Consider the following 26,216-nt stretch of genomic DNA (forward strand, 5'->3'; position numbering starts at 1 on the left):
TTTTAGGAAAGTAGCCAAGCCTTTTTTAAACCCCGCTAAGCTAACTTTATTAGTAGTATGTACTATTAGAGATCTACATGTCATGAAAGTATTAGCCACATAGTGTAATTGAAAACAAGATTAAGTGGAACCTCAGCCAGCCTGACACAGCGGCAGTATGACCTCATTCGTAGAACTCACAGCTCACTTCCAGCACAGGGATTTGGCTTTTAGATTTAATTATTCATGTTTACAAATTTGAGCTGAAAGGCGAATTTCATTCAGGTACATGACACTTTCCTTGACCCAAACAGCTTCAATCTAAAGCAATGGAATGGCTTCTCCAAGGTCAGAAGTGGAATTTGAAGCTTGGCATCACCTCTCCAGTGTCTAGGCTATTCCAGTTCGGTCCCATTAGGAAACTGAAATCAATTCATAGATGCAAGAGAAGCAGATGATGGTAAGATAAAACCAGACGGTTACATCTATAGATATGACCTGAGTCGACAGAATACTGAGCGATTCCCCGCCAGCCCCGAGGGAATCCGGTGCCGTCTGCAGCCATGTTCCAGTGTCAAGGCTCACTAGCAAATCACCTGGTATTTTTTTACAATGCAAGGAGTCCAGCTTGGCAATAAAAACCAAGAATTCAGAGCACGACCATCTTCCATGCTGTATCAAGGATGTGGGCATATGGTACCCAAGCCATGTGCTGCAACCCCCCCTGGCATACCAATGAGCTCCAATCCACAGGTCTGGCTCAGTCCATCAGCTTTGGCCCTACGGTAGTAAAAATATTCATTTTGTCTTTTAGCTGCCCAGTGGGAGCTGTTTATCCCCAGTCACTGTGACTGATGCTAGTGGTGCACAGATGGGACACATTATTACAAAGATTGCACCAAATGTTCCCTGCTATATCCCTCCAGGTTAGAGTCTGGCATCACCTTTGCGAGTCTGGTGCCCCCTTGCCCAGCCTGCCATTTCATTTTGAATGATACGGTGCCTTTTGTAAAGGAGGAATGGAGGGGGGGAGGGGCAAACGGTGGGTGGAGTGATAACAAAACACAGGGTGGAGAAAAGCAAGCCACAAAATTGAAACATCATTTACTTTAAGGACTGTTCTATTGTTAACATATTTGATATCCAACACTTACCGTAGCCAATCCTACTCAAACTTTGGCTATAGCTCTTCTTGGCGTTTACATCACCCTCTGTGCTAAGGAAATCTCTCTGCTGTCAACCATACATGCTTGGAGAAAATATTTGTCTTATTTGTATGACAAATTTGTTTGAGAAACCTCTTTTGTGAATTCTTCCCCTTACCAAATGTTTAAGGAAACCTGTGAAATCTCTTTCGGATGACAATTTTGGCTAAAGAAACCCAACCATGCAAGATATATATAATTCCATTTGTATTTCATCTGTGTCTGGCAAATTCTCTTAACATAAGAACATAAGAAGTGCCATCTCCGGAACAGACCCTAGGTCCATCAAGTCCGGCAATCCGCACACGCGGAGGCCCCGCCAGGTGTACCCTGGCATAGTATTAGTCCCCATACTCTAAGCTTCTCATAAGAGATGTACATCTAGCTTAACCTATGTTATAAACCGCTCTGAACTGTTAAGATATAGCGGGTTATAAATTAATGATTATTAAAATATAGGCAGATAAAGACCATATGGCCCATCCTTGCCATCTACAATCCCTTAGAGCAGTGGTTCCCAACCCTGTCCTGGAGAACACCAGGCCAATTGGGTTTTCAGGCTAGCCCTAATGAATATGCATGAGAGAGATTTGCATATGATGGAAGTGATAGGCATGCAAATTTGCTTCATGCATATTCATTAGGGCTAGCCTGAAAACCCAATTGGCCTGGTGTTCCTCCAGGACAGGGTTGGGAACCACTGCCTTAGAGATCCAACGTACTTATCCCAAGCTTTCTTGGATTCAGATATACTTTTTGTCTTCACCAGGGGGGCCATCCCACGCATTCACTACCCTTTCATGTAAAGATATTTTCTAAGGTTACTTCTCAGTCTGTCCTCTTTCACCTTCAACCTATGCCTCCTCATTCCAGAGTTTCCTTTCAACCTCATGCACATTTATGCCACAGGGGTATTTAAATGTCTTTGTCCTAAAGCATATGGGGCACAAGCATAAAGATCTCAATGTATATAGTTTAGGAGAAAGGTAGGCCAGGGGAGATATGATAAAGACCCAAGACCATTTTAGTAGCTTTCCTCTGGACCGACTCAATCAAAGGTGTGGTCTCCAGAATTGTACACAGACTCTGGCGAGACCTCATTTAGAGGCATTAAAACCTTTTTTTTGCTGGTCATTTCTCTCCCTTTGCACCCAGGAATCCTTCTGACTTTCCCCACTGCCTTTTCTACCTGTTTGGCCAGTTTTAGATGATCACATCCAAGACCTTCTCCTCTTTCATGCACAGAAGTACTATACAGATCCTTTGGAGTTTTGTAGTCCAAATGCATGACCCTGCACTTTTTAGGATTAAATCTTAGCTGCCAAATTCAAGACCATTCTTCAAACTTTGCAAGATCTCTGCTGATATTATTCTCCCCATCAGGGGTATCTACCAGCCACATATAGGCAGACCTTACCAGACAGCCCTTCAGCATTATCACTTAGAAAACTATTAAAAGAACCAGTCCATGAACCAATCTTTGGGGCACACCACAGGTAACATCCTTTTTCTCAGTGTCCTTTCCACTCAACCAGTTTCAAATCCAGTCAGTCACTTTAGAACCCATACCGAGGGCACCCAGTTTATTCCTTAAAACCACCCTATTTTTAGAAGCATTTCAAGAAAGTTGAAATGTTGAACGCTGGATTTAACATGAACTGTACTGTGAAGATCTACTTAAAATGCGATTATTCACCTGTAACCCAACATGTTTGTCATATTCTGTGCATGTTATTATTGTAATGCCGCCTAGATATAGGCGGTTGATAAATTTTTTAAATAAAGAAATAATTCCTCACTTATGTGGTGTTGTGTCAAAGGTTTTCCTAAAATCTAAATACACAAGGCCTGCCTCAAGCAAAAACATGCCATCTCAGGTCCTGTAATCCATTGGATTCTCTGTTCAAAAGGCGTTTCCATTCATTTGCTGCCTCCTAGTTCCCAATTTCCTCTCTACTATGCTTTTGTAGAACGGAACTACGAGGGATCTTCAAAAGGTTTCCACACTTTTATATTTCTAAACACTATTTATTAAATATTTCCAAAGCAAATTCCATCCCTTTTCCACATCTTCACCCTGTTGCCTGACTAGTCACATGACATTCTAAGATACGCCCTCTTACCACTTCTCCTGTGAAAAAATGAAAGTGCGGAAACCCTTCGCCAGTCCTCCAGGACCTCTCCCAACTCTAAAGACGCATAGGGAAGTTTCAGCAGCCCTGAGTGACCTGCATGAGAGCCTGCCGGAGTCATTCTTTTGCTATTAGTGGCAGAGATTTGGCCTTTAAAAGATGTCACCCTTCCCACTTCCATTTCTTCTCATTCTGATTGCTCAGAGTTGTGTCTGCAACTCTCTTCTATCTCCGCTTATTTATTCCTCCCTCTCATCCATTATAAATATTGAAGGCATATACCATACCATGTCCCTTGTTTGGTAAAATTCAAATGATAGCCATGTAGCTTCCCTCAATGGTGGACACCTTCGCATCCCATCAACAATTATACTGTAATTGTAGCCATACCCTGCTTAAAACCAGAAAGCATGTGTGACTTCATAAGTGCTAAGTATCCAAGATCCTAAAGGTGGATAAAGTGATGGGGCCGGATGGTGTACGTCCAAGAGTTCTGGTGGCTTCGCTGGCTGACCTTTTCAATGCTTCTCTAGAGTCATGACTGGTACCGGAGGACTGGAGAAGGGCGGATGTGGTCCCTCTCCAAAAGTGGAAGTAAGGAAGAAGTAGGGAACTAGGGGATGGTGAGCCTGACTTCTCTTTCTTCTAGGTATCTAAACAGTTTACAATAAAATGAAATTTAAAAGAATTAAAATTAAAGATATAACATATCTAGAGTTAAAAAAAATTTAAAAGGGAGCTTCAACAGACGAAAATGAGGGGAAGGAGATAAAAGGTAAGTTAGTAAACACATCAAAATAAAAATAAAAGAGTGGAAGGAGGGGGAGATACATGATGGTAGGTCTCGCTTCAAAAGAAACATTTTTGGTTTTTCCAAAATACTTCGGAGGTAAGCAAATTAATGGAAACACTTTTAAAACAGAGAATGGTTGGAATGTATTTTTCAATTCTCAATTTGAGTGTAGTTTTTGGATATAATTATGGGGGGGGGAAATATCTTTTTGTCATAGATTATAATTGTAATTAAGTGCTTTTATAGAGTTATATGATTGTATTATACTTTGCACTTACTTATGGCTTTAAAATGAATAAAGAAATTAAAAACAAAACCCAAAAAACAGAGAATGGTGAATTACAGGACCATGGATTCACTAGAGGTAGATCTTGTCAGACAAATCAGATCAATTTCTTTGACTGGGTGACCAGAGAATTGGATAGAGGGAGTGTATTTAGATTTTAGCAAAGCCTTTGACAGTGTTCCACACAGATGTCTAATAAATAAACTGAGTGCCCTCAGGATGGGTCCCACACTTTCAAAATGATACAAACAGGATGAAGTTTGTCCAGAGGAAGGCTACTAAAATGGTGTGTGGTCTTCGTGATAAGGCGTATGGGGAAGGACTTAAAGATCTCAATCTGTATACTTTGGAGGAAAGGCAGGAGAGGGGAGATATGACAGAGACGTTTAAATTCGAGAAACGTGGGGTAAATGCACATGAGCCGAGTCTCTTTCATTTGAAAGGAAGCTCTAGAATGAGAAGGCATAGGATGAAGTTAAGAGGTGAGAGGTTCAGGAGTAATCTAAGAAAATACTTTTTTACAGAAAGGGTGGTAGATGCATGGAATAGTCTCCTTGTAGAGATGGTGGAAGCAGAGACTGTGTCTGATTTCAAGAAAGTGTGGGACAGGCAAGTGGTATCCGTTAGGGAGAGTAGGAGATAGTGGATGCTGTGGATGGGCCACTTGATCTTTATCTGCCTTCAAGTTTCTCTATTATCCAGGAGTATAATAATATCCACTTCCTGCCACCCTCATTCCCGCCACCCACCTCTTTTCACATCTTCCTATCTAATCTGAGGGGACTCTGCCCATCTTGCAAGCTGAGATACCTGGAAGACATAAAATGTTCCTCCTCTTATGGATCTTCCCCCTTCCTATGGGGTCTGACCAAATTCCCTTCTTCCTCTTCTCTGCATTTTTAGCACCCCCCCCCCCCACACCTAACGAGTAAGCAATAGCTGCTGCTGTAGAACAGTTGAATGTTTGCTGGGACCCCCATCATCCCCCGACCTGTGAGTCCCCCTGTAGCTGATAGCTTTGTGCTTTTGTGGTGTCTAGTGATGCCCTCCCTGAATAGAAAAAAAGTCCAAGGTGTCTAGAGACCCCCACTCTCCCAACCCAACCCCCTGCCCACTACTATACTCTCTCGAAGAACACAGGGAGAGGGGAGTCATGATCGAGACATTTAAGTATATCACTGGTCGTGTAGAGGTGGAATATGATATTTTCTTTCTTAAAGGAACCTCGGCCACAAGAGGGCATCCGCTGAAACTCAGGGGCGGGAAATTTCATGGCGACACCAGGAAGTATTTCTTCACAGAGAGAGTGGTTGACCATTGGAACAAGCTCCCAGTGCAGGTGATCATGGCCAACAGCGTGCCTGTTTTCAAGAATAAGTGAGATGCCCACGTCGGATCACTATGAGGGCAGTGTAAAGGTATCGCCACCTGAGTGTGATCTCTAGGAGGGTAGTTAGGGAGGGTTAATAGAGTGGGCAGACTTGATGGGCTATAGCCCTTTTCTGCCGTCATTTTCTATGTTTCTATGTTGCTTAAAAAAAATCCCTGGTTCCAAGCACTGCTTTTACTTCTTTCAAGGTATGACTAGAGGGGGAGGCAAGAACGTTTCCTAAGGCCTTCCTGTAATTTTTCACAGTCTGTCTCCATCTGACCAACTTTGAATGGTTTTATGTCATTTACAAATCTCATCAACTCAAACATATTTTAAAATGATCTGGAATTGGGACTAATGAGGAACCAGCACCAGTCCCAATTCAGATCCCTGGGGCACTCCACTGTTCACCTTCCTCCACTGACAGAAAAGAGACATTAGAGTAGAGAATGACATGGTGACAAAATTCATCACCGTTCCCGTCCCTGCGGATAACCGCGGGAAATAATCCCATGTCTTTTTCTAGTGTCTATTTCAGCCTCAGTCCTTCTACACCAGCATTCTTCAAAGCAAAGCTTGCGGGTCAGTGGCTGTGGCCATTCATACTCTGATTCTTATGTGAGCCAAGGATAATGAAGCCATTGTGACATCACTGATGTGATTGGTTCTTAGGCACTGGTGGAATGAGGCATTATGACATCACAATATCTGCTCTGGATACCAGAGACTGTCATTCTGTAGTGTCTGTTTCAACTTCAGTCCTTCTACACCAGCATTCTTCAAAGCAAAGCTTGCGGGTCAGTGGCTGTGGCCATTCATACTCTGATTCTTATGTGAGCCAAGGATAATGAAGCCATTGTGACATCACTGATGTGATTGGCTCTTAGGCACTGGTGGAATGAGGCATTATGACATCACAATATCTGCTCTGTCATTCTGTAGTGTCTGTTTCAACCTCGGACCTTCTACACCAGCATTCTTCAAAGCAAAGCTTGTGGGTCAGTGGCTGGGCCCATTCATACTGATTCTTATGTGAGCCAAGTTTAAGATAATGAAGCCATTGTGACATCACTGATGAGGTTGGCTCTTAGGCATTGGTGGAATGAGGCATTATGACATCACAATCTCAGCTCTGGAATGTTGCTACTCAACCTCAGTCCTTCTACATCAGCATTCTTCAGTGCAAGGTTTGAGGGTCAGTGGCTTTGCCCATTCATACTCTGATTCTTATGTGAGCCAAGGATAATGAAGCCATTGTGACATCACTGATGTGATTGGCTCTTAGGCACTGGTGGAATGAGGCATTATGACATCACAATATCTGCTCTGGAATGTTGCTGCTCAATCTCAACATTCTTCAAAGCAAAGCTTGCAGGTCAGTGGTTGTGCCCAATTATACTCTGATTCTTCCTTCGCTCCTTAAAGAATGACATGAAGATGGTTTCCTGCGGTTATCTGCGGGGATGGGAACGGTGATGAATTTTGTCACCGTGTCATTCTCTACATTAGAGTTAAAGTCCAGTTCTAGCTACTAGTTTCTAATCCACAACATTCTCAAATTCAAAAGTATTTTTATTTAATTCCTTCTTTTAAACAAAGTAGTAATATAATTAACCCTCCCCCCCCCCCGACCCATGTCTCATCATTCTGCTGTCACTGGGTCCAAGCATCTGCAAATACAGTCTTATGTCCCAAGGGGGCCACCCCTTGTCCCCAGAACCCCACCATAAAGGGACATACATAATTTCCATGTCCCGCCTGGGCCTCGAAGGAAGCAATTGACTAGAAGGTTAAGATAAGCATCCATCAGCCTGGAGCAGCAGAGAGAGAGGGTCAGTACAGCCTCGGAGCATCCAGACGCCCGCTGTGACAGCTAGAGAGTCGCCCTGCTCTTTTAGAGGACATGTGGGAAGGACCGAGTCTGCCCTCTGAGGAGGGGGGAAGGTTATAGGAAGGGATCCAGTCCCTTCCCAGCATGGAACAGTAGGGGTGAAAGGGCAGGAAAGAGCGCTCCCCTGCGGTCCTGTAGAGGGAGGAAGTGAAAGATCATGTGGAAAACACAATGGCACTGGACCTTAGGCTGGATGGAGACTACACAGGATCCTGGCTGTAGGGTACCATAGACGTGAACCAGGCAAATATCTCACAGTAAAAAGATTTCATTTAGAAAAAGAGAAAGAATCAAACACTGAGTAGGTTCCCCTGTGCGGTGATTCCAGGAAATAAAATGTCACCCTCCATCTGCCCCTCTCACAGCAGTGGATGCACCGAGGAGAAAAGGAGCGAGCAGTTCGCATATGCCGCAGTGGGAACGGAGTCTGCTGTATACGGGGGGTGGTGTTTGTGTGTCTGCATGTGTGCATGTTTCTGCTCCGTGTGTGTGTTCGCATATCTCTTTGTGTCTCCTGCTGTGTGTATGTGTGTGTGTGTGTTACATAGTGTGTTTTTTTGAGAGGGCAGCTGTGTGGTGTCGGTGGACGCTCTGTGTTGTGTTTTTGGGTACTTGTAGCAGATTATATTTGGTGTGTCTGTGTAATGTCTACAAAAGTGTCCCATGGTGACAAACATCCACACAAGCAGATCAGATGAGCTCCTTCTCAGGGTCTCCCTCCTGGGCCAGACCCGGAGTCTCTTCTCCGGGAGCTTCACACATTTCCCACCAGGGATGCGGAAGAAAAAAACGCTTTCTTCGCTTCGTTCTCCAGTGGCCTTGTGGAGATGTATCTGCTCTCTTTGTCCCCGGCAATCGTGTTGACTGGAAGTCTTCTTACACCTCCGTCTGGAAGTCTCCATCAGATATGTCCACGGAGATGGAGGGTTGGCCCCAGTCTCCACAGTGCAGTTCCAGTCTCTCTGGTGGCGTCAGGGAGTCAAGGGGCGTGGCTCTGAACCTTTCCCAGGCTCGCTGCTGGGGGCTGGTCTTCTCCTGTAGGAGAGGGGAGACAGATTGAGAAGATCAGTAGCCAGGCCTCTACTACGAAGCCCAAAGACCGGGCAGGGTAACGTTTTCTGTGTCTGAAAGGTTAATAGACACTTACGCTGCACGTGCCCCTGTCCCTGTCGCCTGCAGAGGAGATGCTCCAGCGCTTATCTCTCTGCAAAAAGCAACAAAGAAACAGAGACTTACAAAAGGCCACCCAGAGCCTGGGGCAGGGAGGGGAAGCTCTGGAGGCAGGGAATGGGCCTGGAACCTCACCTTGGAGCCTGTGCTGCCCTCCCGATACCGCTCTAAAGTATGGAACTTGCGGTTCAGCTCATGATACAGCTCAGAGTGGCGTTTCCTTGTGTGCATCACTTTCTGCAAAAGATGGACCATAATGTTAGTTCCAAAGCATAAATGAATTCTAACAACCAATAGCTATCCCTCCCCCTTCCACCCCAGCACATTGCATTTCTAACACCCTCCCTTCCAACCACAGTTCCTTCTGAGCTCTGAGATGGGTCCTTCACAGCAACAAAAGCAGAGCTCTAGTTCCCAGGAACTGGAGCACTAGATGTGAAGAGACTAGGCCTGCTTTTATCACAGCTGTTCCACAAACATCATCATCATCCAGGACTCCCTGTGACACACAATTCTTGTGAGTAAAACCAGACCTGGCCCGGTTACATGCACAGAGGAGGCTTTAATTGCAAACTCCATATGGCTCCATTGATGAGAGGCACAGGATGTCAAATGAAGAACCTGCAGAGGGGCGAAGCTGGCTCTGGCTCTGTCTGTTCCTGGTGATCTTCAACCCAACCCAATGTTCTTAACTATCACAAGGAACTTTTACTCCTAGAGATGCCCCAGTGGAACCTCATCAGGGGGAAAAAAAAAAGTCCTGAAGCAGTTCTGTAAAGGGGCCCTGCTCTCCCCTCATCTTCCAAAAACCCTCCATGTGCACATGCCTTTCAGCCAACTACTGCAATCAACAAAGCCTTAAGTAAAGAGGTGAGACCTGTGCCTCAGAGGGGCTTCTCTGGCAGAGTGGAGAAGAGAAAAGGAAGGCATCTTACCTCAAAATCCATGTCCGAGTACCGAAGACGCTTCCTCTGCAAACAACAGAAAGACAGAACAAAGCAAGCTGAGCTGTTCACCTGTTCATGAAAGACCTGACCCAGCCCCTCCCCCCCCCCAACTGCACAAGTAGGCAAAACGATGGAGCGTAGAAAAGGCAGACAACCTGGGACTGAGTGCATCCGAGACCCAAGACATAGACAAGGATTCCCCTTCCTGATGGTATTACCTTACATGTTTTCTATCCTATTAAAAACATAAGAATAGCCTCACTGGGTCAGACCACTGGTCCATCAAGCCCAGTAGCCCGTTCTTACGGTGGCCAATCCAGGTCACTAATATCTGCCCAAAACCCAAGGTGTAGCAATATTCCATGCTACCGATACAGGGCAAGCAGTGGCTTCCCCCATATGTTTCTCAATAACAGACTATGGCCTTTTCCTCCATGAACTTGTCCAAACCTTTCTTAAAACCAGCTACTCTATCTGCTCTTACCACAACCTCCAGGAACGTGTTCCAGAGCTTAACTATTTTCTGAGTGAAAACATATTTCCTCCTATTGGTTTTAAAAGTATTTTCCTGTAACTTCATCGAGTGTCCCCTAGTCTTTGTAATTTTTGATGGAGTGACAAATCGATCCAATTGTACCCGTTCTACTCCACTCAGGATTTTGAAGACTTCAATCATATCTCCTCTCTCTCCTTTTGTTATTGGTTAGTTATTTTTTTTGTTCTGTTTTGTACATGTGGTTACTGCGGATGGGCAGACTAGATGGTCCATTTGGCCTTTATCTGCTGTCATATTTCTATGATGAGAAGGAAACAGAGATATGACCTAACCAGTGGAGTGTATAGAGGGTTAAAGAAAGAGGGACTTCATTCCTATCACAATACTTTGCTTAACTTTTGAATCTTTTTATACAAGGCGGGCTGTCTGGTAAGGGTGACCTCTTTGCAGATGATACCACAATCTGCAATAGGGTAGACACCCCTAATGGTGTGGAAAACATGAGGAAGGACGTAGCAAAGCTTGAAGAATGGTCTGAAATTTGCCAACTAGGATTTAATGCTAAGAAATGCAAGGTCATGTGTTTGGGCTGCAAAAACCCAATGAAATGGTACAGTTTAGGGGGTGAAGAACTTATGTGCATGACGGAAGAGTGGGACTTGAGTGGGATTGTATGTGATGATCTTAAGGTGGCTAAACAGGTTGAAAAAGTGATGGTGAAAGCTAGAAGGATGCTAGGGTGCATAGGGAGAGGAAAAAGGAAGTATTGATGCCTGTGTATAAGACTCTGGTAAGACCTCATTTGGAATACAGTACGCCCCTGAAATTCGTGGGGGTTCTATTCCAGGAACCCCCACAAATTTTGCCTGTCAAAAGGCAGGGGAGGCAGGAGAGGGCAGCTGGAGTGCCGGTGGTTGAAGAAAATCACTCGCAGTCTATTCCGACCGCCTCTTCCTGTAGTAAAGTTGGGCTACACCAAACAGGAGCTGCTTTGACACGCGGGGGAACACTGTATTCTGTACAATTCTGGAGGCCGCACCTTCAAAAAGATATGAAAAGGATGGAGTCGGTCCAGAGGAAGGCTACTAAAATGGTGAGTGGTCTTCATCATAAGGGGTCAGACTTAAAGATCTCAGTCTGTATACTTTGGAGGAAAGGTAGGAGAAGGGAGATATGATAAAGATATTTAAATATGTACCTAGACAACATAAATGCCCATGAGGCGAGTCTCTATCCATTAAAAAGAAGCTCTGGGATAAAGGGTGGTAAATATGTGGAATGGTCTCATTGTGGATGTGGTGGAGATGAAAAGTGTATCTGAATTCAAGAAAGCTTTGGGCAAATACATTGGATTTCTAAAGGAGCGGAAGGGGCAGTACTGTACATATATGGCCTGCCTAAGCAGACTGGATAAGCCATAGGGTCTTTATCTGCATTACAGCATTATCTAGGAAGATGTTCCAAAAACAGTTTGTTCTCTCTTCTCCCCATAGTCATAAGAACATAAGAATTGCTGCTGCTGGGTCAAACCAGTGGTCCATCGCACCCAGCAGTCCGCTCATGCCAGGTCAAATACCAGCACCCTAACTGAGACAGCCCTACCTGTGTTCATTCTGGTTCAGCAGAAACTTGTCTAACTTTGTCTTGAATCCCTGGAGGGTGTTTTCCCTTATAACAGTTTTCCACCACTCTCTGGGTGAAGAAGAACTTCCTTACGTTTGTACAGAATCTATCCCCTTTTAACTTTAGAGAGTGCCCTCTCGTTCTCTCTACCTTGGAGAGGGTGAACAACCCGTCTTTATCTACTAAGTCTAGTCCCTTCAGTATTTTGAACATTTCGATCAAGTCCCCTCTCAGTCTCCTCTTTTCAAGGGAGAAGAGGCCCAGTTTCTCCAATCTCTCACTGTACGGCAACTCCTCCAACCCCTTAACCATCAGTGCTTACTCCCCACACACGATTTGCAGGATGAGAATAACTATTTTGCTTCTGAAAATTATTCAGTGCCTGGCTGTTTATAAATGCTGTGGCCCAAGCAGTTAAATGAGGGATGGTCAGAAATCTTATCGCGCTACTCTGTGTACCTGGTTATTTCAGCAGGTTTACAAACTGATTCGGTGCTTCCAGCCTCCAACTCCTTACTGAGTTTCCTGTGTAATGTATAATTTGTCGTTTTTTTGGCCCGGCCTTTTTTATATTAGTCTTGCAGGACAAAGCGGTCTAGAGTCAGCTAAAGTTTTATACCAAGTCTTGAATAAATAAAAATGGTACTGTTTATTGATTTTAATTGTATCATATACATTTTTTATCTGTACCTTGCCTAGATGGTTTTCAATAAGGCAGTACGGTATATTAAATTTGATAAATCAAGTCGAGTGATAATATCGCAGCAGCTTCATCTCTGTAATATGAATGTGGTAGAGTTTTTTCATTCCAAACACCTTCTTTCTACTGTGTTTAATACAGTTATAGCACTCAGCTCACTGTACAGCCAGAGACTACTTCCAACTTTTATTCTCAGCCTTTATTCAAAATGCACTATAAGAACATAAGAATTGCCATACTGGGACAGACCAAAGATCCATCAATCCACAGTGGCCAATCCAGATTACAAGTACCTGGCAGAACCCCAAAGAGTAGCAACATTCCATGGGGAATCCCCAAAGAGTAGCAACATTGCATGTGGAATCCCCAAAGAGTAGCAACATTCCATGTGGAATCTCCAAAGAGTAGCAACATTGCATGTGGAATCTCCAAAGAGTAGCAACATTCCATGTGGAATCCCCAAAGAGTAGCAACATTCCAGAACCCCAAAGAGTAGCAACATTCCATGTGGAATCCCCAAAGAGTAGCAACATTCCAGAACCCCAAGAGTAGCAACATTCCATGTGGAATCCCCAAAGAGTAGCAACATTCCAGAACCTCAAAGAGTAGCAACATTGCATGTGGAATCCCCAAAGAGTAGTAACATTCCAGAACTCCAAAGAGTAGCAATATTCCATGTGGAATCCCCAAAGAGTAGCAACATTCCAGAACCCCAAAGAGTAGCAACATTCCATGTGGAATCCCCAAAGAGTAGTAACAATCCAGAACCCCAAAGAGTAGCAACATTCCATGTGGAATCCCCAAAGAGTAACAACATTCCAGAACCCCAAAGAGTAGCAACATTTCATGCAGAATCCGCAAAGAGTAGCAACATTCCAGAACCCCAAAGACTAGCAGCATTCCATGTGGAATCCCTAAAGAGTAGCAACATTTTAGAACCCCCAAAGAGTAGCAACATTCCATAGGGAATCCCCAAAAATGTAGCAACATTCCATGTGGAATCCCCAAAGAGTAGCAACATTCCAGAACCCCAAAGAGTAGCAGCATTCCATGTGGAATCCCCAAAGAGTAGCAACATTGCATGCTAAATCCACAAAGAGTAGCAGCATTCCAGAACCCCAAAGAGCAGCAACATTCCAAGCTACCAATCCCAAGGCAAGCAGTGGCTTCCCCCATGTCTCTCTCATTAGCAAACTAAGCTATCCAGGACTCTAACAAGCTGCAGAAGAAATGAAATACTGAGGCCAGCCCAAAGCACAAGCAGTAGGGTTCCTGAAAGATCTGGGTTAAGTTTCTAGCTTGGCTCTTCTATTCCCCGAGATGGCTGCAGCTGTGGAAGCTGTGAAGGCACCACTCACAGCCCCTGAGAAATGGGTACATAAGAACATAAGCATTGCCTCTGCCGAGTCAGACCATAGGTCCATCACGCCCAGCAGTCCGCTCCCGCGGCGGCCCTCCAGGTCAATGACCTGTAGTGAACTATTACTCATTATACCCCTGGATCCCCTTTCCCTTCAAGAACTCGTCCAATCCCTTTTTGAAACCCAAAATCGTACTCTGCTCAACCACCTCCTCTGGAAGCGCATTCCAAGTGTCCACCACCCTCTGGGTGAAGAAGAACTTCCTAGCATTTGTTCTAAATCTATCTCCCCTCAATTTTTTTGAGTGCCCTCTAGTTTTTGTTGCCCCCGCCAGTCTGAAGAATCTGTCTCTCTCTACCTTCACCATACCCTTCATGATCTTATATGTTTCTATCATATCCCCTCTAAGTCTCCGCTTTTCCAGGGAAAAGAGCCCCAGCCTCTCCAGCCTCTCAGCATATGAGAGGTTTTCCATGCCCTTTATCATTTTTGTTGCTCTTCTCTGGACCCTCTCGAGTATCGCCATGTCTTTCTTTAGGTACGGCGACCAGTACTGGAAGCAGTATTCCAGATGCGGTCGCACCATTGCCCTGTACAGCGGGAGGATAACTTTCTTGGTTCTGGTAGTGATACCTTTTTTGATAATGCCCAACATTCTGTTCGCCTTTTTTGAGGCCACTGCGCATTGCACTGCCAGTTTCATTGTTTTATCCACCAAAATCCCCAAGTCCTTTTCTAGGTTGCCTTTTCCCAATGTCATCCCCCCCCCCCATTGTGTAATTATACATCGGGTTCCCTTTCCCTATGTGCATAACTTTACATTTCTCCACATTGAAGTTCATCTGCCATTTATTTGTCCACTCCGTCAGTTTGTTCAGGTCCCTTTGGAGTTCTTTACACTCCTCAACAGATCTAACCGCACTGGAGAGTTTTGTGTCATCCGCAAATTTTACAACTTCACACTTTGTCCCTGTTTCCAAGTCATTAATAAATATGTTGAATAGCAGTGGTCCTAGCACTGACCCTTGTGGGACGCCACTTGTGACCCCTTTCCAGTCAGAATAGTGTCCCTTTATTCCTACCCTCTGTTTCCTGTTTGCCAGCCAGTTTCTGATCCATCTGTGTATTTCCCCTTCCACCCCGTGGTTCCACAGTTTCTTTAGAAGGCGCTCATGAGGTACCTTGTCGAAGGCTTTCTGGAAATCCAGGTATACTATGTCTATGGGGTCACCTTTGTCCAAATGTTCGCTTATCCCCTCGAAGAAGTGCAGCAGGTTTGTTTGGCAAGATCTTCCAGTAGTCATAGCTATTGCGTCATGGTGACCTCTAGTGACAGGAAGAAGCCTAGTGCAGGATGGACCCCACTGGGGGTCTGTTACTGCAATGACTAGGTAAAGTACATTGAAAGGGGGAAGACGACGAGGTGAGAATTCGATAGGGCAATGGGAATTATAATGTTCATGCTAGCTAGGAGTGTTTCAGAGAGCATGCTTCCCTTCACTGCCAAACTGAGCCGCTCATCTCACCTATTCACTCCTTTGAAAGTGCAGGTATGGAGACTACCAGTAGGGGCAGCAGCAGCATGGATTCCCATCATGCGGCTTTTACCTGTGTCTCTATCACTATGGTAACATTGTAAATAGTACACATAGGGTTACCACATGGCTTCAAAAAAAGGGAGGCGGATTGAGATATCCGGGTTGGAAGTAAAACCCGGATGTCTCAATCTGTCTTCCATTTTCTGGAGCCATGTAGTAACCCTAACTACACAAGCCTTCAAAAATTACCTTATCAGCACATCTTCATTATAACTTAAGGAGAAGTTTTCAAACCACTGCATCACTTCAAAGTCTACCCAGAATTTACACACGGATTCTGCCCCAAGTTGGAAAGGTAAAATGCAAGCCACTTGCACCTGGTTTTGTTGAAAATCCACAACAGCTGAGGGTGTAAATTATAAATTGTAGACAATATTAATCATTCCCTCATATACCGCTCATAGCAGTTTTCATATATAATGTATAATGGATCTTCAGCAGGAAGACCGTAGGAAACTGGAAGACTGAGCATCCAAATGGCAGATGGAATTTAATGTGGACAAATGCAAAGTGAGGCACATTAGGAAGAATAATCCAAATCATAGTTGCCAGATGTTAGGGTCCAACTTGGGTGTCAGCGCTCCAGAAAAAGACTGGGGTATTATCGTGGACAATACGTTGAAACCTTCTGCCCGATGTGCGGCAGTGGACAAGAAAGCAGACAAGATGCTAGGAATTATTAGAAAAGGGATGGTTAACAAAATTAAGAATGTTATAATGCCCCTGTATCGCTCCATGGTGCGACCTCATTTGGAGTATTGCGTTCAATTCTGGTCTCCTTATCTCAAGAAAGATATAGTGGCGCTAGCAAAGGTTCAAAGAAGAGTAACCAAGATGGTAAAGGGGATGGAACTCCTCTCGTATAAGGAAAGACTAAAACGGTAGGGCTCTTCAACTTGGAAAAGAGATGGCTGAGGGGAGATAGGACTGAAGTCTACAAAATCCTGAGTGAAGTAGAACAGGTATAAGTGGATCGATTTTTTACTGCATCAAGATTTAGGAAGACTCCAGCTACAATTAGAAATTCCTGGATAAAAAAATCCTGTTATACTTTGAAAATAACATGCACTGTATCCTTATTACGCGGGTAAATCAAAAAGTAAAGACAAAATACGTTTAACCGTGAGCAATTGAACATATCACTTTTCCACATAGTCCTCGTGCAAGATGACGCATTTGATGTATCGATCAACTAGCTTCTGCATTCCTGCAGTGAAGTTTTTCGGCGGCTCCTGAAGTCAAATAAGCACGCTTCCTTTACGACATCATGCTTTCTCTTTTGCTCTCCGGGTTGCAGTGATGCACCCATGTCTCGTCACCGGTGACAGTTTTCTCCAGAATACTCGGATCTTCTTCATACCATCTCAGGAACTGGGTCGCAACCTCCACATCGTACGCAGACTTTCCTGTATCGCAACTCATCATGAATTATGGTGAATGCTGATTAGAGAATGACAAGGTGACAAAATTCATCACCGTTCCCGTCCCCGCGGATAACCGCGGGCGGCGGGAAACCATCTTCATGTCATTTTTTAAGGAGAGAGGATAGAATCAGAGTATAATTGGGCACAACCACTGACCCGCAAGCTTTGCTTTGAAGAATGCTGGTGTAGAAGGATTGAAGTTGAGATAGACACTACAGAATGACAGTCTGGTATCCAGAGCAGATATTGTGATGTCATAATGCCTCATTCCACCAGTGCCTAAGAGCCAATCACATCAGTGATGTCACAATGGCTTCATTATCCTTGGCTCACATAAGAATCAGAGTATGAATGGCCACAACCACTGACCCGCAAGCTTTGCTTTGAAGAATGCTGGTGTAGAAGGACTGAGGTTGAGATAGACACTAGAAAATGACATGGGATTATTTCCCGCGGTTATCTGTGGAGACGGGAACGGTGATGAATTTTGTCACCGTGTCATTCTCTAATGCTGATATCTGATATCCAAATTTGCAGCCAACTGAGACACCGTTATCCGTCGATCTTCTCTGTCAATGTGCTCTAGTGTGGGTGATGTTGATGGGCGACCAGAATGACCTTCGTCACTTACATCTGTTCTTCCTGCTTTAAACCTTGTGACCCACTCATAAACCGTTCATTGATTCCTGGTGCTCTGTCCATACTGAGTCAATATCCGATGGTGAACTTCCACAAGTTTCACTCCCTCTGCCCAAAGAAATCGAACTACTGCATATTTTTCTTCGATGGTACAATCTTGCAATGGAGCATCCATGTTTCTGACCTCGTGGCTGCCACACGGCTAAAAGCCGAGCGCTGCACTGTGTGTGGACAAACTATCCAACAGACAATGTACATATGATGCATTTTGCTAGCTCTGTTCCGGTTATCGTGTACGTTAACAATTGCCTTTAAATTTTGATTCGTCCTCATACCAAGGAAGGTGGTGCGGTGGTCTGAGACTCTCACAGATCCGTTTGTCTTTACATCTTGTTTCCTGTTCTTTGGCGATATGTCTTTATTTCCCCAGTGAATATGATCACGGAAGTTGATGCTGTTGAAAAGTTAAAGATATGTACAACTGGCCATGCAATGTTATATGTATTTGCGGCAGCACTTTGAAAATCCTCATACAACTTAAATGGCCAGTGCTATGCTTGACAGCTGGATTTATAATTTAAACATCTGGCCACTGGGTTTCACCACGGAATTTATTACGCTTTTCTCCTACTTTCTACTCCATATCAATTTCCTTTTTCCCAAAGCATAACTGACAGTTTTGCAAATAAAATGGCCAAAGTTATGCGTAAATCTGTCAAACAATTTATAAATAAATTTAAAAAGTCGTTACAAGGCCAGCACCACTGAAAACTGCTTAAGAACATAAGAAGTTGCCTCCGCTGAGGCAGACCAGAGGTCCATCTCGCCCAGCGGTCCGCTCCCGCGGCGGCCCATCAGGCCCATTGCCTGAGCAATGGTCCCAGACTATCCCTATAACCTACCGCTACTCTTATCTGTACCCCTCAATTCCTTTATCCTCTAGGAACCTATCCAAACCTTCTTTGAAGCCTTGTAACGTGCTCTGGCCTATCACAGCCTCCGGAAGCGCGTTCCATGTGTCCACCACCCTCTGGGTGAAAAAGAACTTTCTGGCATTTGTTTTAAACCTGTCTCCTTTTAATTTTTCCGAGTGCCCCCTTGTACTTGTGGTTCCCCGTAATCTGAAAAATCTGTCCCTGTCTACTTTTTCTATACCCTTCAGGATCTTGAAGGTTTCTATCATGTCTCCTCTAAGTCTCCGCTTTTCCAGGGAGAACAGCCCCAGCTTTTTCAGTCTGTCAGTATATGAGAGGTTTTCCATACCTCTTATCAGTTTAGTTGCTCTTCTCTGGACTCCCTCAAGTACCGCCATGTCCTTTTTGAGGTACGGCGACCAATACTAGACACAGTACTCCAGATGCGGTCGCACCATCGCACGATACAGTGGCAGGATGACCTCCTTTGTCCTGGTCGTGATACCCTTCTTAATGATACCCAACATTTTGTTTGCTTTTTTTGAGGCTGTGGCGCACTGTGCCGACGCCTTCAAAGACGTGTCCACCATCACTCCCAGGTCTCTTTCAAGGTTACTTACCCCTAGCAGTGATCCTCCCATTTTGTAGCTGAACATCGGGTTCTTTTTCCCTACATGCGTGACCTTGCATTTCCCTACGTTAAAGTTCATTTGCCATTTTTTGGCCCATTCTTCTAGCGTCGTTAGGTCCCTTTGCTTAAATGTGAAGAACGCCAAACTGTTCTCCAGTCACAGCAACATTTCTGCGATTGACAGAAAGTCCGGTAGACTACGACAGAAAATCTTCTACATCTTCAGAGCAATTTTCAAATAGTCCACAGAGCTGCAGAGAATAACACAGGGATCTCAATTTTCTGTCCCTGCCCCGTCCTTGCATGCTCCGTCCTCATGTGCAAAATCACAAGTGTTCGAGGCTTGTGTGGTTAAGGGAGAGCTTGCAAGAATATGGCTCAGGGACAGGGGCAGAACTTGTGGGGATATTGAGATCCCGCGGGGACAGGGATAAATTTGTCCCCATGTCATTCTGAGTGCGAATTATGTGAGTGCTTTAACCTACACAAATTTTCAGCACAATTCCTTTGAAAATGAAGTACTTCTGTATGATGCACCTGCTCATTTGGAGAGCGTCAGGAGGGTTAATTGGGGTGCATCTGTGAAAATGTCATGTCCTCCCTAACCTAAACATATTTTCAGGAACGCCACCTCAATAGATCAGCTGTGGGAAAGGAATTTTTTTAACAGGCTAATTTATCCCAGTGTAGGACTTGGAAAATCCACTCCCCATTGTAACATAGTAACATAGTAACATAGTAGATGACGGCAGATAAAGACCCGAATGGTCCATCCAGTCTGCCCAACCTGATTCAATTTAAATTTTTTTTTTTTTTTTTTCTTCTTAGCTATTTCTGGGCAAGAATCCAAAGCTTTACCCGGTACTGTGCTTGGGTTCCAACTGCCGAAATCTCTGTTAAGACTTACTCCAGCCCATCTACACCCTCCCAGCCATTGAAGCCCTCCCCTGCCCATCCTCCTCCAAACGGAATCAGCTGGTTAGCAGTCTGGACTTAGGCAAGAGAAGGATGAGGAGCATGAACATGTGGGGATCGAGGAGGGACACGGGCGCAGAGGATGAGAACTGGGCAGCATAAACTAAGAAACTGATGAGTCTCTTGTCTGCTGTGGCTGTGCTGAGTACTGGACGACGAAGACTAAACGTTCTGAAATGAGAGCCTTAGGGGGGAGGGAGGACCTATTGAGAAGCTCTGGCAAGACAGTGAGGTTACGCACAGTGCATGAAAGGGCTAAAGGTGTTTCACAGAAGACATGGAGCAAATTCCAAGCGGAGAAGTCAAGAAACAATCAACTAATCACAAATATAGCTGTAGAGACACCACAGAAGGCAGTGATGGATGTGCCCTGTGGGAGCAATAATCCAACCGCCCACACTGATGCCGAGTCAGGTACAGCGATGCTTTTGCATTGATTATCACTTCAGGAAAACATATCCCAAGAGACTTGGGCCTACTTTTCAGCAGGTAAGTTTTCCCTGGAAAGTAAATTTGTAAATGACAGCAGATAAAGACCTCCGCGGTCCATCCAGCCTGTCCAAGGTGGCCAGAGCTGAATCTGGCCCTCTGCACAGGCTCCACTTTGGGGGATTACTGGTGCCCACGTTAATGAACAAACGCCACTTAAAACTGCAAAAATTGGCACCGTTAAAGCACCAAAAACAAGAAACACGGATCCTTTTCAGTCAAAATCCTGCCCAAACCAAAATAACTATAGTTCATGGGGCTAAAGGATATTTCTTAAATTACTAAACTAAAGCTTAACATCATTCTGAGAAGGCTCGACTCGGTTTACAGCAATTAAATAAACAGGGAATGATTTACAAATGATAAATAGAAGCTAATAGCAAGATTTCAAAAGAATTAATTTTCAAAATGTTTGGCAAATAGAGGAGTTTTTAAAGATTTACAGAAAAATTGGAGAGAGTTTAAAGACCAAAGATTGACTGAAGATCTTGACTCCTTTAATCCCTTCAAATTCATTTTCTTTTAATTATTTAACAATGTCATTGAGCTACTATTTACACTCAATTATTGAACCCTCAGATGATAAACCGATTTCCGTGCATAGCGATTTCTACCATTTGATTCTATGGCTTGAAACTTTTGAATCAGCAACACTTATCTTCAACACCAAACTGCTGGTCCAACGTTGGCTTTCCAGACTACAACTGCCCGACGCTCCACTTTTACGTGAGCGTTTCAGTCAGAAGACCTTCGTCGGGGGAGGTTGTGGTTGCTGCATTGCCTATAATGATTTTTATTATGAAATGAATTTGAAGATATCCATTTTAAATAATATAAAGTAATTTCAGAAATATCCTTTAGCCCCATGCACTACCGTTAAAACACCAAGCCAGCAGCTAAATGTGATAAGAATGTCAGAATGCCGATGCGTTATAAAGGATTAAATGTGATAAGAATGTCAGAATGCCGATACGTTATAAAGGATTATTGTCTAGAGTGAGAGCTACGATGTCCGTTGCTGATTTCCAGACTGTGGTACAGAGTATTGTTGTGACAAAGTTGGACGTTTGTCCTTCATTGTTGAAGGGCATTGCAAAAGTTCAAATCAAAGTGTTGCGGATCGTTCAGAACGTCGCAGCGAGAATTGTTCGGCCAGTATTGAAACGACCGCGTTGGCTGCATACTGAAATGAGGGCTCTACGGCAGGGGTGTCCAACCTTTTGGCTTTCCTGGGCCGCATTGGCCGAAAAATTTTTTTCTGGGGCTGCACAAATGCTGCAGCAAGACAGAGGAGGGAGTCGGCAAGATGGTAAACACTGGGGGGCAGCAGAGGAAAACACTACATCGCCCTCGACCGGGGCCGCACAAAATACTTCATGGGGCCCCTGCTCTACGGGGTGGCTCCCCGGTCTCTGACCCAAATGTTGAAACACTACAGACCTCTTAGATCTTTGAGATGATCGATTGGAGCAGATTTGCATGCCTGTCTCCTCCATTATATGCATATTCATTAAGGCTGTCCCGAAAACCCGACTGGCTGGTGGTTCTCCAGGACAGGGTTGGGAACAAATGCACTTTAGGAAGACACAAACATCAGCGGTCCCAGCAGCGGCTCCATGTTTGTGGAATGCACTGCCAGGATACTTGAGATGAAAAAGCAATTAAGAACCTTTTTATTTGTTAAGGCTTTTTATTAGCTTAGTACTGTGAAAGCTATTGTAGAGCTTTGTAAGTGCAAACTTTATATCTGCTGTTTGCTATTTTTAGCAGAGATATTTTGGATTGGTAGAGAAGAGTTTTTATGACCGTGTTCTGTTGGTTGTATGTATTCAAATATGTGTTTTTTATTGTTATCCACTTAGTTATTAAGCGGAGAAGAAAATTTTAAAATAAATAATAGGTGATTTAGGCCACCTAATGCCATTATGAGCATAGTTAAAATGGTTTGGACAAATTCCTGGAGGAAAAGTTCATATCTGCTATTGAGAAAAGCCACTGCTACTATTTGGGTTTTTGCCAGGTACTGGTGACTTGGATTGGCCTCCGTGAAGATGGGATACTGGGCTTTGGTCTGACCCAGTAAGGCTATTCTTAGGTTCTTATGGAAGTGGCATTAGGCAGCCTAAAGTGCCTATGTCAGCGTGATTCATGACAAAGATACGCACTAGAAATGGAGGCCCAGAAAACTCTGGCCTATCTTTCGCGGCGGCGCAATTCTCTATAGGGTGCTGTCACATGATTAACACGTGACTGGCGGCCACTTTTTAGGCAGCCACCAATATTGGTATCCTATAGAGAATCTGGACCTTGATCTCTGTCTCTCCCTGCCAATAAATAGGACTGAAGAATACGCAGTTCGCAATAACCAATGAAGGGCTGAATATAATAATAATAATAACTTTATTCTTCTATACTGCCACAGTCGGGAAGACTTCTAGAAGAAGGCTGGACAATCAGAGAATTACAGAATGCAAGAAGAGGGGGTACAACTTATTACATGAGAAATAGATAAGAGGACAACATATTACACTGAGGTTGAACAGAGGGAACGTATAACTTAATATCACACTTAACCGCTATCGTTTCTCTGGCCTGGCACTGAATTTCAGCTACAATGCCAGCAGCGGTCACTGCTTTTTCAACAGCCATTTGCTGGCCCACTCTCGTTGACAGAGTATTTCTATCTATTCTAACTTGGTTTTGTGGCCAGCTGTTTCTGTCCTCAGCACCTTTCTGTCCTCCTCTTCACAGCTGTGTTCCTCGTCCTGGGTAGTTTCCTATTTGTTCAATCTCCTCCTTTGTAATTTGTCAGAATATAGCTGGCATAGTTCTGGATAGCGATATATCAAATAAAGGCTCTTTCCCTCCTGTCACCTGCACCTGTCCTGGGGAATGCAGGAGAAATGATACATTTGGGCAAAATTGGAAGAGCCCATTTGTGCAGGCAGGAAATTGATTTTGGATATGTTCTCCCTCCCCAAGGTCCTCTCTCCTGCTTCTCTACCTTCTGCCCTCGCGACCCTCAGCACCAACCCAGGGTTTTGAGCTTCAATCCTGCGGTTTATCACACCCCATTTCCATGCCACCAAGTGCAGCTCAGCCACCGGAGACCCAGATTCTAATTCCACCTCCAGTAATCTTGATACTATGCTTCCAGACGGAATCACTGTGATTCTGTGATCTATTTTATGTATTACTGCACCAAACTACCACTGTTTATCAGCTAAAAGGAGGGTCATTCTGTTCTCAACGTCCACTGGCTGGGTAAGAGCCGGAAGAATGATTTAACCCAGATAGTGAGGGGAGCAACTGTAACCACCTCACTGTCTGCATCACACATTACAAGATGAGATGCTGAGATTTACTCTCAAACCTGCACTTATGCAGGACCCTGCACAGATTTGAACTCCCAGCAATCTTAAGAGGTGCAGTGTGCTGTCTCCCTCACTCACCCCACCGCAGCTGGAAGCACCAAGGTCCAGGAACCCGGAAATCTGTGAGCAGCACAAACTGTGTCTTACCTGCAAGGAGCCGCTGGTATGAGCCGGGCCTGGGACAGTACGAGGCATGGTCCGGCTGCGTTCCGTCGTCACCTCTGACCCCAGGACTTGTCGGACTACAGGGTGTTGCTTGATCTGAAGGCTATACTGATGCTTTGTCGGGACGTAGGGCTGCTGCAGGTTCATATTGATGTGGTCCACAGAAAGGAAACTGGGGTAGCCCTCAGCTTCACTTGATCTCTGCCCCTTGGCGATGCTGGCCATCTCTTGCAGGGTGATGTTCCTTCTGCCTTCGTCCCTGGAGAAGGGCTTCAGGCTGAGAGTCCTGCGGGGAAGCACCATGTAATCGCTCTCCACGGACTGCTCCTGAGTTCGCATCCAGCCCATATCCAGTGAGCGCAGGCTGTTCCCTCTGCAGAAGTACATAGGGCCGGGGGGCTCTAGGTTCACCTCGACTTTGGCTTGTGGGTCACCAAACTCATTGAATACTTTCAGAGGTTTATGCCCCAGCTTTGGCTGTTGGAGCCGGAGGCTACCAGCTGTCAGGATGTTTCCAGGCAATGCAGAGAAGCTCATGCCCTCACTGCCTGGGTTCAGTTTGACATCTTCATCATCGTCCAGGGAGATGCGTGACAAAGTCCCTGCAATGGTGGCTGGATTACAAGTGTTCATGCCTTTAAAAAGGACTGGGGGGGGGGGGCAACAGAAAAGAAAGGGATCAGGCACTGTGATGCTCCCTCGCTCACTGCCCCGTGCTAACTCATACAGGTCCTCTGCCCACTGTCCCATACTAAGTTCTATGAATCCCCCTCACAAACTGAATCCTATGGACCCTACACTCACTGCCTCTGAGTTAAGCACCTCATCTCACCTGTCTATGATCAGTAGAAGTGAACTTGTCACACTGAGGTGTGAAGGCAGTGCTTCCTCTGAGAAGACTGATTGTGCTCTTATCTGTGGGGGGCGGGCTAATGGTGCCCAATTCTGGGTGTCCAGACTGGGGCAGGAACTTTACTTCACCCCCCCTGGCTGGCACCCACCTGTCTCTCCATGCGCTGTGTACCATGAGGACTTTTCAGCGGTCTGGCAGGTCAGATCTATGTCCTTCTCAAAATCCGTCTGTAAAAACACAGAGAGCGAGAGGAAGAGAGAAAAGGGGTCACATTGTAGATAGGAAGGAAAGACACCAAGAGACAAACGGAGAAAAGCGTTAGGGTCAAACTGGTGCTCGTGTTTCAATATCTACACACACACACACACACACACACACACACACACATATATACAAGACACCCCTCCACACATCCATACATACACCACACACAGAAAACACACCCACACATACATGCACACCCCCACACACAGAAAACACCCCCACATATTCAAGACACCCCCACACACAGAAAACACCTCCACATATACAAGACGCCCCTCCCCACATCCATACATACACCACACACTCACATATACAAGACACCCCCACATACATATAAGCACCCCCCCCACATCCATACCCTGCTTCAGCTGCACTTTGACAATGACAAGACAGTCAGCCGGCAGGTGTCTTACACAAGAGCATATGCTCTGCTGTAGAGTGCCCGTAATTTGCCCAGGGCCCCCATACTCACCATGAGCTGCACCTGTCCGTTCTTACAGGAATCGGGGGAGTTCTCACTCTCCTCACTCTTGCACACTCCAGTCTGACATCTCACCACCTCCTGGACCTAGATCCCACCATCAGGAGACACTGCAGTTACCTGTGCATCAAGGGCCCCTTCCCCACCCACCATGAAAATGCCGCCGTCTAGTTGGTCTGGACACAGAATGCCTATTGTGAAGGGACGGCTACAAGACACACAGGGGCCCACAAATCTTCTCACCTCTCTTCGTAAGAAGCCGTGAATGGTCAGGATGACAACGCCCTGCACAGAGTTAAATATGGCAAAAAGGACCTGGAACAGGATGGAGCGTCGGTCCGTCATGGCCAGGACTGCGGACATCCAGGTAAGAGCAAGTAGCGGCAGGACCACGCAGGAGCTCCAGAGCGAGGACCTGGAACAGAGGGAGAGAGACAGAAGTCAGCCTCCAGCA

The 26,216-nt window shown here is 45.1% G+C and overlaps 1 protein-coding gene across 1 annotated transcript in view; it reads right to left on the reverse strand.

Annotated features, from left to right (window-relative positions):
- Nucleotides 1-7,404: 7,404 nt before the first annotated feature.
- ADGRB2 (adhesion G protein-coupled receptor B2) overlaps nucleotides 7,405-26,216 on the reverse strand; it is a 164,293-nt gene continuing 145,481 nt past the window's right edge. Inside the window, exons 23-30 of the mRNA XM_033957083.1 lie at nucleotides 26,006-26,177; nucleotides 25,754-25,849; nucleotides 25,166-25,244; nucleotides 24,147-24,811; nucleotides 9,764-9,799; nucleotides 8,964-9,065; nucleotides 8,806-8,862; nucleotides 7,405-8,693 (exon numbers count right to left, since the gene is read on the reverse strand). Coding sequence (XP_033812974.1) covers nucleotides 8,535-8,693; nucleotides 8,806-8,862; nucleotides 8,964-9,065; nucleotides 9,764-9,799; nucleotides 24,147-24,811; nucleotides 25,166-25,244; nucleotides 25,754-25,849; nucleotides 26,006-26,177 — 1,366 coding nt within the window. The 3' untranslated portion in view covers nucleotides 7,405-8,534. The remainder of the gene's footprint in view (nucleotides 8,694-8,805; nucleotides 8,863-8,963; nucleotides 9,066-9,763; nucleotides 9,800-24,146; nucleotides 24,812-25,165; nucleotides 25,245-25,753; nucleotides 25,850-26,005; nucleotides 26,178-26,216) is intronic.

The sequence above is a fragment of the Geotrypetes seraphini genome, chromosome 8 (assembly GCF_902459505.1).
Source record: "Geotrypetes seraphini chromosome 8, aGeoSer1.1, whole genome shotgun sequence".
Lineage (NCBI taxonomy): Eukaryota > Metazoa > Chordata > Amphibia > Gymnophiona > Dermophiidae > Geotrypetes > Geotrypetes seraphini.